The sequence below is a fragment of the Dunckerocampus dactyliophorus genome, chromosome 2 (genome assembly GCF_027744805.1).
Source record: "Dunckerocampus dactyliophorus isolate RoL2022-P2 chromosome 2, RoL_Ddac_1.1, whole genome shotgun sequence".
Taxonomy (NCBI): Eukaryota; Metazoa; Chordata; class Actinopteri; order Syngnathiformes; family Syngnathidae; genus Dunckerocampus; species Dunckerocampus dactyliophorus.
Genome location: NC_072820.1, coordinates 36,807,266 through 36,823,837, shown reverse-complemented (window position 1 = coordinate 36,823,837; position 16,572 = coordinate 36,807,266). Strand labels below are relative to the sequence as shown.

Below are 16,572 nucleotides of genomic sequence, written 5' to 3'. Positions count from 1 at the left end.
TATTTCTATGCTCTTGTTAAATTGTTTTATTTCACTGTGCCGTAACTTGGCACAAGGAGGCTGAAGAGCCGCATGTGGCTCCGGAACTGTGGGTTGCCGACTACTGCCCTAGAGGGAGTACTGGAGAGTTCTCTATCGAGGGATTCCCTTGTTCTGCTGTAGGACTTCAACACTCATGTTGGCAGTGACAGTGAGACCTGGAGAGGTGTGACTGGGAGGAACAGCTCCCCCCCCGATCTGAACCTGAGTGGTGGTTTGTTGTTGGACTTCTGTGCTCATCAGAGATTGTCCATAACGATACCAAGTTCAAGCATAAAGGTGTCCACATGGGCACTTGGCACCAGAACACCCTGGGCCACAGATGAGACACTGATGTTTTGGACACTCAGGTGAAGAGCGGGACGAAGCTGTTAACCGCACCTGGTGGTGAGTTGGCTCCAGTGGTGGGTGAGAATGCTGGTTTGACCTGGCAGGCCCAATTGTAGTGTGAGGGTCTGCTGGGAACATCTGGCATAGTCCCCCGTCAGAGATTTTCAACCATGTTCGGAGGGAGGCAGCGGACATTGAGTCCAAGTGAGCCACAATCCATTGTCGAAGTGGCTGATCAGAGCTGTGGCCGTAAGGTGGTCGGTGCCTGTAATACCAGAACCTGTTGGTGGACGTTGGTGGTGAGGGATGCCGTCAACCTGAAGAAGGTGTCCTATCAGGCCTTTCTGGCCCATGGGACTCCAGAGGCAGCTGACAGGTACCAGCAGGCCAAGCAATTTGCGGCTCTGGTTGTCGTTGAAGCAACTCAGGAGTGAAAGGAGTTCGGGAAAGCCATGCAGAACGATTTCTGGATGGCTTCAAAGACATTCTGGACCACCATACACCGTGTCAGGAGGGGGAAGCAGTACAATACCGTGTATGGTGGGAATGATGTATTGCTGACCTCGACTCCAGCTGTTGTGGACTCGTTGAGGGAATACTTCAAAGACCTCCTCAATCCCACCAAAACGTCTTCCAACAATGAAGCAGTGCCTGGGGACTCCATGGTGGGCTCTCCTATCTCTGGGGCTAAGGTTGCCGAGGAGGTCAAAAAGCTCCACGGTGGCAGGGCCCCTGGGGTGAATGAGATCCGCCGGGAGTTCCTTAAGGCGCTGGATGCTGTGGGGGTGTCTTGGTTGACACAACTCTCCAGCATCGCATGAACATCAGGGGCAGTGCCTCTGGATTGACAGACTGGGGTGGTGGTCCCCCTTTTTAAGAAGGGGCACCGAAGGGTGTGCTCCAACTATCACACTCCCCAGCCTTCCTGGTAAGGTCTATTCAGTCATTCTGGAGAGGAGAATCCGCCGGATAGTAAAATCTCAGATTCAGTAGGAGCAGTGTGGTTTTCATCCTGGTAGTGGAACTGTGGACCAACTCTACTCCCCCGGCAGGCTCCTTGAGGTTTGCCCAACCAGTCTGCATGTGTTTTGTGGACTTGGAGAAGGCATTCAACAGTGTTCTTTGAGCAATCCTGTGGGGAGTACTCCGGGAATATGGAGTACTGAACTACTTAATTCAGGCGCGGTTCGCTCCCTTTATGATCTGTGTCAGAGCTTGGTCTGCATTGCCGAAAATAAGTTGGACTCGTTTCCAGTGAGGGTTGGACTCCACCAGGGCTACCTTTGTCACCAATTCTGTTCATTACTTTTATGGCTACAATTTCTAGGCGCAGCCAGGGAGCTTTGGAGGATCTGTTTTGGTGGCTGCAGGGTCTTGCCTTTTTGTCGATTATGTGGCCCTGCCTGCTTCATTGGGCCACAATCTTCAACTGACTGGATTGGTTTTCACCGACTGTGATTCGGCTGGGATGAGAATCAGCACCTCAATGTCCAAGTCCATGGTTCTCACCTGGAAAAGGTTGGAGTGTCATCTCCGGGTGGGGGATGAGCTCCTGCCCCAAGTGGAGTTTAGGTACCTTGCGATCTTGTTCACGAGTGAGGGAAGGATGGAACATGGGAACGACAGGCGGATTGGTGAAGCGTCTGCAGTGATACGGACTCTACATCAGTATGTTGTGGTGAAGAGGGAGCTGAGCCGAAAGGCAAAGCTCTCAATTTACCGGTCGATGTACGTTCCTACCCTCACCTATGGTCATGAGCTTTGGGTAGTGACCGAAAGGACAAGAACACGGGTACAAGCGGCCCAAATTGAGTTTATCAAAAATCTGTGGGGCCGTGAATACTGAATTGTAACTGTGCAATTATATTTCAGTGTGCTCAAGGCATTGGGAAAAGGTGGAGGGAAATGTCCAGCAGCAAAAATAACTAAATAAACAGACTGACAAGAAGCCATAGAAGAACCCAGATATGATCAAGTGGTGCTCTTCAGGAGATGATTCATGCATGATGTTGTGAATTCGTCTGTGGGTATTTTTTTTAACGTTTTTTGCGCTGCAGCATTGAAAGTATACACTACAGCAGGGGTTTAAAATCTTTTTTTTTGATAGCATTTATTTTCATAGCTTATTTCAACCCAAAATACACTGAATTACCTTGTTTTTTCCCGAAGATGAACAACATGCTGGTATCCACAGCTCACATTATGTATGACAACAACAAAAAACAATTTTGTTCATCTGCATCTTTTATTTCAGTACGCATTTCTTCCTTTGACAAAAAGAAAGGAGAGGTGAGTATTTGTATTTGATTTGTATTTGTATGACTGGCAACATTTAAATGGTACTTAATTTAATTGAATTTAATAAGCAAATCCCCACTCAAACAGGGTGGTCATAGTCTATTTATTTTGTGGTAATTTGTCATTAAATGGAGGCATAATATCCAAATTGAACAGTCAGAGTTGAAAGCAAATATTGTTTGACCCTTTGGTGAGCTACTCAACACTGTCACCCTGCTCTTATGTCGCATATAGCAACAGGAGAAATACAGCAAACAACAAAATGAAAAAACTTGAAAGAAAATGATTGTTCTTCTAGACTTATAATAAACAAATGAATGGAATGCATGAACACATTATTTTGAAATGTATGGTGTGCAGTGATCCAAACAGCGCGTAAAAGTGTGAGCATATTAAAAAAAAAAAAAAAAGATAAAATATTTGCACTTACAGTTAAAGGCAGCCGAAGGGAAGGAAGGAATGCGACGTGGAAAGCGCAAAATGATTACTGCCACAGACAGTGATGCTCTCTGCGTGGAAGTCTCCTGTCCTTGCAGCTTTACATGCTTTTCCAGCGTGGCTGCAATTATTCAGCATGCAGAGGCTCCTCCACGCGTCTTCCCCGGTGTTCTGCTTCACTTCGACTGACATACACGCTGATTGAGCCGAGCATGATGACGTCACATTCTTACAGGTTCCCCCTCGGGACTCAATCATTTAAAAAGTGTGCACTTTCACAATCAGACAGTCTGGGTTTATGTACAGTAGGTACTAATTTGATTCACAATGTCAGAGAGCCGTTCATTTATATTCATTTTAAATTGTTTGTGGAGGTGAAATGCACAGATCATACAGAGAAGTCTTTCTAATATTGTGGTTCTCTTCTGAGTGGGACAAACAAATAAGTACAACCAGTTTGTCATGTTTTGTTGTTATTTGCTAATATTATATATACCGGTATATGTTATATATACTGCCTCCCCCAAAAAAGAGTGAACACTAAAATATCACATCCTAGATCTAAACTCATGAAATATTCTTAATAAATATTTTGGTCTTTACACATTTTAATGTGCTGACAACAAAATCACACAAAAATTATCAACTGAAATCAAATTGATTAACTCTTGCAGGTCTGGATTTGGAGTCACACTCGAAATTGAAGTGGAAAAAGACAACACCTGTTGTCTATTACATTTGCTCAACAGATTGTGAAACTGATTGTCAATCTGTGTTGCTTCCTAAGTGGACAGTTTGAATAATGGCACAGCAGTTTTGACTGAGTGTGAATTAAGTGTTCCCTTTATTTTTTTGAGCAGTGTATTATATACATATCGGGAATCCCTCATAAATATACTGTACAGTACTGCGATTGGCTGGCGACTAGCCCAGGGTGTACCATGCCTCTCATCCGAAGTCAGCCGGCTCCAGCATATCCGCGACCCTGGTAAGGATAAGCGACATAGAAAATAGATGGATGGATACAAATACATTAAAGACAACTGATACATTCGCTGTCATCTGCGTGTGTGGAACTTGGCGCACCCTGGCAGAACATAAAAAAAGTCAGGGGGTTGGACATCAATGCACACATTTTCATTTTTATAGAGCAGATAAGATTTGTACGTAATTGATGCCATATTTTAGATTAAAAGCAGCCGATAGGAAATGGAGGAGCATGTGAGAGTTGTCGGCCCAATGAATAGGAAATATATATTTGAAAAATGCCCCATTGATAAAGGTAGAGTGATATGCCTTCTGTTAGAAAGAGTTTGCATACTATGAAAGCAGCTCAAGTTGTTACACCATACTCAGAGGACAGAACCACGATGCAATACACTTCCCCAAGAGGAAGCAGACCAAATGGAGCTGAGGACAGGATGGACTCCCACGAGAAGTCAGACCAAATTGAACCGATAAATTCTCCCCACCCCTTTTTTGTCAGCTGTCTCCATTCTGGATAATGTTTTTTGTCTGTTGTTTCAGTCAATCACATTGTTAGAATATATAAAGACGGTGAATCTGAAATGTACAACTACTTGGCGAGTCTTAATTTAGAAAAGGAACGAACACGCTGAGAAAAAAAATCCTTTTCCCCCTACACAGCCAAATACATTTTAGATTTCATTTGAAAGAATGCATGTGGACAGGGTATTGTAGGTTATCACCTCATCAAGAGTAGATGGACATTTCAGACATATCACAGGCAAGCAAAACAGCAAATACAAAGGTTTCGTTTTGAATTGGAACATCCATCCATCCATCCATCCATCCATTCATCTTCTATGGCGCTTATCATCACAAGGGTCGTGTAAGGATAAGAAAGCCACCCCCACACATTTTTGATTGTATTGTAAAGTTAACGGTTGTTGCATTGTTAAAATATGTACTGTTTTCCAAACTCCTGCACACAAAAAACTAATGGGATGTAATAGCACTATTTCGCCACAGGGGGGAGTGTCTCGCCAAATGTGCGTCGCTTCAGGGAAGAAGAACAACATCCTGTGCTGGAGTGTCACGTTGGACAAGAACAAGTGTTTTGACGAAATGCCACAAGGCTAATGTGCTATTTCTGTTGTTACAGGTGAGAGTTAATTAGGCGTGAGATATTTGAGTAGCATCAGTGATGTAAGAGTATAAATGTTGGCCGGTTATCCACACGTTTGTATGTGCAATGAGCAATAATGACACCTCGTGATTCTAGCTAAGCTAAGCTAACGGATATGAACGAGGGTGATGTAATGTTGACTGGATGTGGCTACTCGGTATCACGATTGATAATTAAGTGCACTCATTATTATGAAACAGTCGTTTTGTTGCAATGTGGGATCCAGTGCTATTTTATATGGTGTATGTTGGAGTTATACTGGAATAATTGAGAAGAAGAACAACATCCTGTGCTGGAGTGTCACTTTGGACAAGAACAAGTGTGTGTCGAAAAGGCCACAAGGCTAATGTGCTATTTCTGTTGTTACAGATTCACTTATTAAAGAGAAAACAATCAGTACACATCTCCTTTCATTAGTCATGTGTGCAACAGTCGCGGGGGTATTCTGAAGCCTATCCCAGCTGACTTCAGGCGAGAGGCAGGTTTCACCCTGGACTGGTCGCCAGTAAATTGAATTAGAACATGTACAGTTGAAGATAAAAATAGTGTTTAAGGCACCAAATAAAATATAAGGGGCAACGGCAACACAAATGTTACCACCAAAAAAATAAAGACTGATAGTCCTGTCAACACACACCTAATTTGATGCAAAAATATAAACTGTAATGTTGACATCATAAAGTACATAACACAACAAAAGTGGAGCTAAAAGAACACAAATAAACAACATGTCCAACTATTCAGAGGAACCTCGATTAGCATCCGCCCCCAATTAGCATGTTTTTCAGTTAACGTTAAAAATGTACTTTTTACAATACGCCACGTGTCTTGTTGTGTTATTAATATGCTGCGTAAGTCCAACAGTGTTCTTAATGTATTTTTATCACAAAACGTCCTTAATAATATCCCAATAATATCCCAAGCTAGTTTGCTAAGTTACAAAATGGCGGCCGGAACCAGAAGTCAGCTAGGCAGCCCGTCTATGATGTCTTTAGCGGTTGACTCTCAAAAATGTTAACGCAAAACACGTTTTTATAGTTCTACATGCAAAACAATTCTAAATGCATATAAATGACGAATGAAAGGGATAAATGAAGACGTGATTCTTTATGTAAGTGGAGCAGGATGAACTTTGTCATCCACCCTATTGAGTATGGCGTTGCCTACTGAGCGTTCAGCCAATCACTGCTAGGGGCCGCCTTATAAAGAGGGGTTGTGTCACTTCCTCTCCCTCTCTTGCTTGTTGGTGCAGAGGTACGCCCCCATTTCTGGTCACCTCAGGCAATCCTGCTCGCCAGGATTGAAAGATAGCAGTGTTGCTTGCGTATGACAATTAGAAAAGGGTAAACAGTTATATTTGTGGCCCTACTGTTGTAGCGTGCTCCTGGTTGTGCCGTTGTGAAGCAGGTTTTTAGCTTCACTGTCACGTGTCCTCACGAACCTAGTATGTCTTTTTGTATTAGGTAATTGTTTCTGTGGGTGAAACTCCCAAGGTGGCATTGTTAGCTTCCTTTGTTATATCACCCTTGTGTTGCCACGTAAGTGTTCCCAAAGACACGATACGGCAGCAAGACACCACACGGACACTATCTTTCTGTTTTGTCATGACTGATTTCTCGAATTCGATTCAGTTTTTGATTTTAGGGTTTTTTCACCTTCTTTATCAAAATGATATATTGTAGCGTCTACACTGATTCTATAGAAACGACTGGAAGGTGGTTGATAAACAAGCTATATTGAAAAGAAATGGCTACTGTCGGCCACCGTAACCACACTAAACGCACACCAGCACAACAGTGGCTCCCCTCAGCATCATTGTGCTGTTCTGACTGGAAAATAATTTGAGTTAGCATGTACTAACATATCTAATCCAATTTTTCTTTTTCAGTCTCCCTGAAACCTTTCTTGAACCCTTTTCTGGATAGCTTTGTTTTGTCTCAACACTGCTTGATAGCAGAAGAAAATAAAAAAAATGAAAAAGTCAACTAAGGAAAGCAAAATACACTTCACTGTTTTACTGTTGACCAGTGACCAGTGTTGGTCTGCGTTTTGTTTTTACTCAGGGGTACGTTTATGTACAATTATAGACAACTGCAGAATTGTTAGGCATCAAAATCACAAATTGATTTTACCACCCGACACACGCAAATATTGTTCACATGGCAAACATTTTTGCAGTTAGGGCCAAGGGGCATGTTATTTTCATATTATTATTATTATTATTATATTCATTTTTCTAAATTAAAAAATATATACAACATTTTCCCAGGATACCCCAAAATACATACCAATTACTACTTTTTTCTGCAAAATACTGCTTTTTTTGTAAGACTTTGGAAGGCATTACAACAGTAAGTAAAGTAAATGGTCACGTCCTGCTGCTGCACACGCCACAAAAATGGCAGATGCGCTAGACTAAAAACTAAATTTTCCTCACAAAACACTAAATTGGTATCCCAGAATTTTGCTAAATTTGACAATTTTTTTGTTAGCATTGGCACTACTACAAAAACCAAATCCACAACAGGCAGAAAAACAAAATCCACAAACATGGCAAATGTGCTAGGCTAACACAAAATGCTAAATTACTGTTGCAAAAATTTTGCTAAATACTACTAAATTCTTATTAGCATTAGCATCAGTGCAAAAATCGGATCCACAAGATGCAGAAAAACAAGTAGGTTCCTGCACACTTCACAAACATGCCGTACATGCTAGGCTAAAAACACCAAATTTAGCTGACAAAATGCTAAATACCACGAAATTCTTGTTAGCATTAGCGGAAAAAAATCTGTTCCACAAGAGGCAGAAAAATACAATAGTTATTGCACATTCCACAAACATGGTAGACATGCTAGGCTATAAATGCAAAAATGTAGCTAACAAAATGCTAAATTAGTAGCCCCAAATTTGCAAAATCCTACTAAATTCTCGTTAGCGTAAGCATTAGTGCAAGACATTTTTCCCTTCCCATTTTTCCTACCCAAAACTACCGTATTTTGCCCTTCTTTCAATAATGCTCCCGTTTTAATACTTTCCGTATTTTAACTTATGTGGCAAAAAAACAAAAGCCTCTCTGGTTCTGCTGGACCAGCACAGCTTTCAGTCTGTTGGGCAAAATAACTTGCTCTTACGTGTGCCGATACACACAGCATAATTACATGATGCATTCCACATAATTACACATAATGATTTTTGATGAGGCCCTGTATTAGTGAAAAACATTTTTATTACTTGCACCCAGGTAGAGCAAGTTACACTGCAATGACCCACAGCATAGGGTGAGAGTAAAATCCACATCACTATGGAAACTTCCTTTAATTGTTGGCTTATTGAGGCGGTTCAAATATCCACCACACATGCTGGAGCGTCGGCTGTGATGGCATCAGATATGACTTTAGCACCTGATTCGCCAAGGCCGTTTCCCTGCAAACTAAACAACACAGATGAACGTCTTTCCAGCAAGAATGGATTCATTTGGAATTTCAGGTAGAGGTGCAGAGGACACACAAAAAATAAATACTTGATGTATGTCACTTGGTGGTTTCCTTTCAAGGCTGTTGCAATGAAAATGGCTCCATCCATTCCCAGAAGATTCTCCTGCAGACTGAAACCAACAACCATTTCATTCAGGCTGAATGACAATTTGTATTTAGACATTTTTGGTACAATCTGTTCTTATTGACCACTAATTGTAACATATGCCAGAAAAAGATATTTTTTTCCTGTTTTCAGTATCAGTGAAATTACTAATCAGTAGTAATAATAGTAATATAGGCCCGATATTGGCATAAAAATGTAACATTGGTCAATATCGGTATCGGTATGTTTTCCCTGTAATGAAAGCCAATGTAGCCCTTAAAGCGCCAAAGTGGCAAAATTGCAACACTGTTGAATTTGCTGTTAATATAGTGCCTCATGTAGTTAATACTTTACAGCAGGAGATGGTGGACATCTCTGTAACTTCAATCTGAGCAACATTTGTGGCCATGTTTCTATGCAAAATTTAGGAGTTTATAAGCTTTGAAGAGTCTGCTCTTCAAAGTCCACACGCAGGACATTCTTAAGCAGAAGCTTTGCTTAACATTGTTCGGGGTGGCCAGACGTGATGGGTTGTCAAAACACAGCTAATAGTGAGGGGGGTAGCGGGAATGTAAAAAAAACACGGAAATAGCGGCAGGCAAACGTGGTACTAGAGTTCCCGGCAGAAAAAGCTGCCAGATTAACAAAACTTGTGGAATTCCTCGAGCCGCGCTTTGCTAAGTTTGCTTACACGTGTTGTACAATGTTGTTTACAGCCACGTCGAGAAGCTATTTGCTGAAGCTATATCCATTAACTTCACGATAGATAGATAGATAGATAGATAGATAGATAGATAGATAGATAGATAGATAGAGATAGATAGATAGCCCTCATTATGTATTTACTCTTCACGCTCTGTGATTGGCCAGTCACACACAGCGACCACCCCTCCCGAGACAGACTGTGCAGGTTGGAGCCACAGAAGAGTTGGTTGGTGCCTCATTCACGTGCACGGTGCAATTGGCAAGTTAAAAACGGCTCATGTGGCGTTGCCTCCAATTTTTTTTTTTTTTTTTTTTTCCCCTTGACGGGGAAGGACGTGTATGGCAGGAGCTCTGTTGATGATACTGGAATTTTTAACTATTTTGGTGCTTTCCTGACTACACTTCATGAACATCAGATCAGTGCTGCCTGCTGAATCCCCCAACTTTAACTTGGATAGTCGAGAGGTACAGATACAAGTATCGATACCTGCTAGCAAGTCTAGCTAACTAGTGAACTTCTGAAGTTCAAAGAGGTTGCCTAGCAACAATGCCAAACACAAAGGAAAATGATTCTGGCTCTGAATTTGCAGAGGACGTGGCTATAAAAACACTTAAAGGATACCTAGATTTGAAAAATGCTTTTAATAAGATAACAGAAACCTTAAACAGTTGCTTGGATAGTAGAGAGATTACTCTACCACAAATAATGCCAGCAACTGAGAGAGAGACACATTCTGCTTCATATACAGCTATAAGGAAGGCTATATCGTTTCTGGAAATAGAAGTTAAACGTGATTACAACAACCTCTATGAAGTCACAATGGATGTCAGCAATGGTGTCACAAACATTATGGAAGAAAATAGAGCACAGAGCAAGGTTATCAAAAAACTAAGAAAAGAAGTCAAGAAGTTGCAAGATGAAAATGCAGACTTGAGCGCTGCTCTTAAGGAGGTTAAATACCCTATGGAGGATATCAAGGCTCTGCAGGATGATATTAAAGAACTGTTGAATGACAATGCCGCCTTGCGCTCTGCTCTTAAGGAAGCAAAAAAACGTAAAGAACATACAGCATTATGCAAGGATGTTAGGGTTCTGCAGGATGATATCAGGGCATTACTGGAAGATAACGCTGCCGTGCGCACTACTCTCAAGGAGGTTATAAACCCTATGGAAGCCACCTCAAGCACTGATCTTAAGGACGCTAAAGACCCGAGGGAAGAAAACAGAGCATTATGCAATGATATCAACATTCTACAGGATGACATCAAGGCACTATTGAAGGATAATGCTGACTTCCGCACCACCCTTGAGGAAGAGAAAGAAGCAAAGGAGAATATCACAGAAAGAAAGGGAAACTAGAAAAAAAGGGGAAAAAAAATATATATTTTTTTAACATATGTGTATACTGTATATGTGTGTATTGTATATGTTTATATGTGTGTACTTGTGTACGTGCAGATGTACTACGAAGTGGGGGTAGGATTAAATAAGCTCTGCTTCTTCCTACTCCTTTTCGGACATATGCATGTTCGAAATAAATTAAACCAAACCAAACCAAACCAAACTTTATTAGGTTTTCCTCAGCTCGCCTCTATTTTGTTTTGTATCTAAAGTTACTTGGTAAACTTGATTGGCAAAGTACGCGGTGCATTTGACAAGACAGCGCTGTGCAGGCTTGTGTTGCATCAGTCACTTATGCAACAACTCAGTTGGGGTAGCATGACGGCCTTTTTCCTTGATATGTATTTAGTCTTATTCCATGAAGTCGTCATAAAACAGGCGTGCTACCTCCAATATAAGAATTTTGTTAATTTTCGGTTGGCAGTACACAGACGGTGGTAACAGTAACCTGCATTGATTGGCCACAACATTAGGTACACCTGCACACCTGCATCAAACATTCTGTCTGTATGGCTATCATACTACATGAGAGCATGGTCAAATATTACACCACTCTCAATACGTGGCAGTATGCACGTTGTAATCTTAAACTTGCTTTGTAACGTACGCGGTGCACTTCACAAGACAGCTGTATACCGCTTGTGCGTCAGTCACTGCTTTTTTTTTCCCCGTCTGCTTGCTTATAATTTGGCTCTCAAACCAGTAATAAATCAACCTCATACTTGGAAAACATGCTCAAACAAAATAAAGAAAGAACAACTATAACGGTAATTAAAGACTCAGCGGGGACGCCATATCATAATTCTAAGGACATTAATCACAAACAACAGAACAAACTAATTTTCTTGAACAACCACTAACCCCAGCTGAATTTCATAATGCACTTAATAAAATGGAAAATAACAGAGCGCCCAGTCCTGATGGCTTCCCTGCTGAGTTTTGTAAACATTTCTAGCCCACCACCTCAACCCTTTATCACAGAATTATTGATGAATTCCTCATAAACAACACTATACCTCCAACAATGAATACAGCTACAATTACCCTGCTTTTAAAACCTGACAAAGACCCCACTCATCTATCTAGTTGCCGACCCCTTTCATTAATTAACACAGACATTAAAATCATAAGCGAAGCACTGTCGAACAGAACTGAAAACTCAGACCAAACCGGATTTATTAAAAGGTAGACACACGGAAATTATTCAACCTAATGCAGCGTTCAAACAATAAGAAAACAGAAACCATAATACTCTCACTAGATGCACAAAAACCATTCGACGGAGTCATCTGGGGCTTCCTATTTACAACACTGCAGAAATTTGGTTTCGGAGAGTCATTTATTAATTGGATCAGAGTACTATACACCTCACCAACAGCCACCATCACAACTAATGGGTTAACTGCACAACAATTCACGCTTCACAATGGCACAAGACAAGGACGTCCACAATAGACTTTTTGCAATCTTCTCGTAGCCACTTGCAGCCACCATATGGTAAAACAATGGCATCAAAGGTATTAGATAAATAATAATAATCCTGTATGCAGATGATGTGTTGATCCTCCTCCAGGAACCCCGTTCATCATTACAAGAATGTTTATCAGTCATAAAAATTATTCTCATCTCTATCTAATTATATCATCAACTTATCTAAATCTACCACTCTACCCCGTTGCATGGACCAAAAGGATGCGGCAGCCCTCACCTCACAGTTTCACTTTTCCATAGGACACATACAATATTTAGGAATCCACGCTGTCAGAGCTGTTCAATCTAAATTACACACCGCTACTCAAAACAATACAAACGACCTCGGTCACTGGACAAATTTACAACTCTCACTGCTGGAAAGAATCACAATAATAAAAGTGTCTGTTCTTCCTAAAATGATTTGTTTACTATGATACCGTCACTTCCAAATACTGTATAGCCTGGCTCAACTCTCTTAACACAGCAATATCACAATTCTACTGGAAAAATAAAACACCACGTATAAAACTATCAACATTACAAAAACCCAACACTCAAGGAGGATTACATGCACCCAACTTTGAGCTCTATCAAGATTCAAGAGATTCAAGAGAGTTTTATTGTCATGTGCATGGTAAAACAGCAGTTATACCATGCAATGAAAATCTTATTCTGTTCATTCTCCCAAGAAAAGAAAAAAAACACAAGAAAGAATAAGAACATAAGAAACATAAACATATATACCAATAAATTAAGCAACAACAAAAAGAAGAGATATTAATACAAATAAATATACAAATAAATAAATAAATAAAGTGCTATGAGTGTGTGTGTGTGTTGCATGTGGTGTGTGTGAGTGCTTCGTTGAGAAGCCTGATGGCCTGTGGGTAAAAGCTGTTTCACCTGTCAAGTCAACTACAAATTCATTCAAAAATGGAGACAAACATCAATTTACAAACTGCCGACTAGTTTCCTTATTACCCCAATTTTCAAAATCATTGAAAAGCTATTCAACAACAGGTTGGACAAATTTATTAATAAGAATGATTTACTAGCGGACAGCCAATATGGATACAGAGCTACCATTTCAACTTCCATGGCGCTAATCTAAATCACTGAGGATATGACCAATGCTGTAGACCACAGAAAGTGTGCAGCTGCAGTATTTATGTATTTGACAAAAGCCTTTGATACAATTAATCACAATATCCTAATTACAAAATTAGAAAGATATGTAAATAAGAGGACTACCTTTGAACTGGAGGCAAAATGTGAAGGAGGCACTATGGAGGCAATATGGGAAGCTAGGAGAATATACATCCGCAAGCTTGAAGGTATTGTGTGGCGTACCCCAAGGATCAGTACTGGGACCAAAACTGTTTAATATATATATAAACGACATCTGTAAAGTTGCAACGGACTTGAAATTGGTATTATTTGCAGACGATACAACCGCATTCTGCTCTGGAGATAGCACACGGGAACTCATGGGGAAAAAAAATCACAGAGGAATTAACTATACTAAAAAGATGGTTTGATAATAATAGACTATACTTGAAGCTAAGTAAAACTAAAATAACGCTATTTGATAAGTGCAAAAATGATCCACATGCACAAATACAAATTGAAGGCACAGACATTGACAGGCTAAACGAAAATACATTTCTTGGGGTCGTAATAGATAATAATATGAACTGGAAATCTCACATTAAAAAGATACAAGATAAAGTGGCTAGAAGTACCTCAATACTAAATAAAGCAAAATTCGTTCTAGACCAAAAATCACTCCATACTCTCTACTGTTCTCTGGTATTACCATATCTAACTTACAGATATGGGGAAACAACTCTAAAAGTACACTGCACTCACTAACCGTGCTACAAAAAAGGTCGGTTAGGATGATCCATAATGTCGCTTACAGGGAACATACAAAGCCTTTATTCCAAAAATCACAATTATTAAAATTTGCTGATCTGGTAAACTATCAGATAAAATGATGCATAAAGCAAACTATAACATGTTACCCAAAAACGTAAAAAAAATTATTCTCAACAAAAGAGGAGAAATATGATCTTAGGGACAAATTAAACCTAAAACACTTATATGCATGGACTACACTAAAAACCTTCAGCATTTCTCTGTGTGGAATCGAGCTATGGAACGGCTTGAGTCAGGAACTCAAACAATGCACTAAAATGAGCCATTTCAAGAAACGGTACAAGCAGTTGATGTTTATAAAGTACAAGGAAGAAGACGCCTGAACCACTGTGCACGTACAATACTATATCTAACCAGTCTTACATTGACTACTAACTCTTCTTTTTTGGTGGGTACATTGTCTGTACTCACTCATTGTCAAAATGTGTCCCTGTCAACTATTTCATCAGCTACTATCAATTTATTACTATGATAAAGTCTGTTGTACATCCAACAAATGTATTGCAACTGATGTGAAACTGATGAGCGGTAGGATTAATAAGCTTTGCTTCTTCCTACTCCTTCTTGGACATGCAGAATTGGGAATTGTGTTATGTGATGAGCTCCACTGTAATTTGTGTGCATGTTCAAGATGAATTAAACCATTACCATTACCATTACAATTCTTAAAACAATGGCTCACCCTTTCACATCATCACTCACAATGGTTAGGAACTGAACATGCACTGTGCAGTGATATAAACCTTTCAGACCTCCCATTCATTAGCCAAATAATCAAAAAGGACACCTGCTTTCAGAACATCTCCATAGCCTAAGCTCTGACAGCTTGGTGGAAAACACTTCGTATCAAAGGCTCCACGGTTGCACTATCCACTCACTCACCAATTTGGGACAACCCAGACATCACAATAAATAGAAACCATTAAACTTCATATAATGGAAACACAAAGGCATCACACATCTCAACCATATTGTAAGACTATAAAATCATCCCTTTTCAAGAATTAACCCAGAAGTTCCACATTTGTCACAGTCAGTATCTCCAGTATTTACAGCTTAAATCAACCATCCTACCCCAAATTAACAACGTACCTAATTCACAAAACCAAACAACCCTCATAGAGGAATTTTTTAAAGATCGCCAACATAGATAAGTTACTTTCAGAGTTATAAACATTTGTAAATACTACTGACCCTGCAATATTCCTCCCAACTTCAAAGTGGGAACAGGACCTTTCCATCAACCCCAAGTACAGACTTTTGGCCTTAAACATGTAAAACAATTTCATTTACTGCAAAAACCCAAATTTACAACTCATCCAAATCAAGATTATCCACAGAATACACCACACAGGTAAACAATTATATAAAATGGGTTTCACAACAACAGATCGATGCACGTATTGCTCACTGCACACCACAGACAATTACATGCATGCTTTCTGCCACTGTACACCTATTAAACAGTTTTGGACACAAGTCACAGAACACCAATCATATATTAGGCTGCCCCATCCCTCTATGTCCTCAACTCTGTATTTTTGGAAATATGTCATCACTACAATTACACAATCACACTATAACTACACTGTATAACTACCCTATCTGTCGCCAAGAAAACCACCCTCCTAAACTGGAAAACAAGAAATCAACTAACCATAACACACTGGAAGAATTTTTTAACAGATCAAGTTTAAATGGAAAAAATGTCAGCTTCAATCAATCAGCACACCCCGTTTCAACAAAATATGGTCTAAATTTAGGCCCCCCCCCCACACACACCCACACACACACACACACACACTCCCTCCCTCTCCATGTGTTAGTTTCTATCTGTTGGTTGAGATAGGTATGCCCATATAATAACCCTTCCCTCACTTATCTATTATCAAAGAATCTGGTTTATCACTATGTATACTTCAGTTCTGTTACATTGCTTTTCTTCCTGTTGTCTGACTTTCCAGTCTCTGTAAATGAAAATAAAGTGGTCCTCTAGAAGTGGGGGGGTGGTTCTGGACAAAAGAGAAATAAATAAATAAAAAATAAAAACATTATTTGAGTGGTGATATAAAGTCAGTTGGAAAACGTTGCTTGTAGTACTGTAGGATAGTACTGCTTTATTAACTGGTTAGCTGAGTGAGTAAATATTTATTACAAGAAGATTTTAGAGAAACTGTTTTACTGTAAGTCACTGTTGCTGTACGACACGGCTGATGGA

At 40.1% G+C, this 16,572-nt stretch overlaps 2 protein-coding genes across 5 annotated transcripts in view; both read right to left on the bottom strand.

Moving 5' to 3' along the window:
- LOC129177879 (glucagon receptor-like) overlaps nt 1-3,274 on the bottom strand; it is a 30,303-nt gene extending 27,029 nt beyond the window's left edge. For all 3 annotated transcript variants that reach the window (XM_054769455.1, XM_054769456.1, XM_054769457.1), the window contains exon 1: nt 3,098-3,274. The gene's annotated coding sequence lies outside the window, so the exon portion shown is untranslated. The remainder of the gene's footprint in view (nt 1-3,097) is intronic.
- Nucleotides 3,275-7,564: 4,290 nt separating this feature from the next.
- The window catches only part of nlrc3 (NLR family, CARD domain containing 3), a 37,294-nt gene continuing 28,286 nt past the window's right edge, over nt 7,565-16,572 (bottom strand). Inside the window, exons 18-19 of one of the 2 annotated variants that reach the window (XM_054768999.1) lie at nt 8,778-8,861; nt 7,565-8,687 (exon numbers count right to left, since the gene is read on the bottom strand). In XM_054768999.1, the coding sequence (XP_054624974.1) occupies nt 8,597-8,687; nt 8,778-8,861 (175 nt within the window). In that variant the 3' untranslated portion in view covers nt 7,565-8,596. Of the gene's footprint in view, nt 8,862-16,572 lie in introns of both variants that reach the window. The other variant, XM_054768998.1, reaches the window with a different exon arrangement.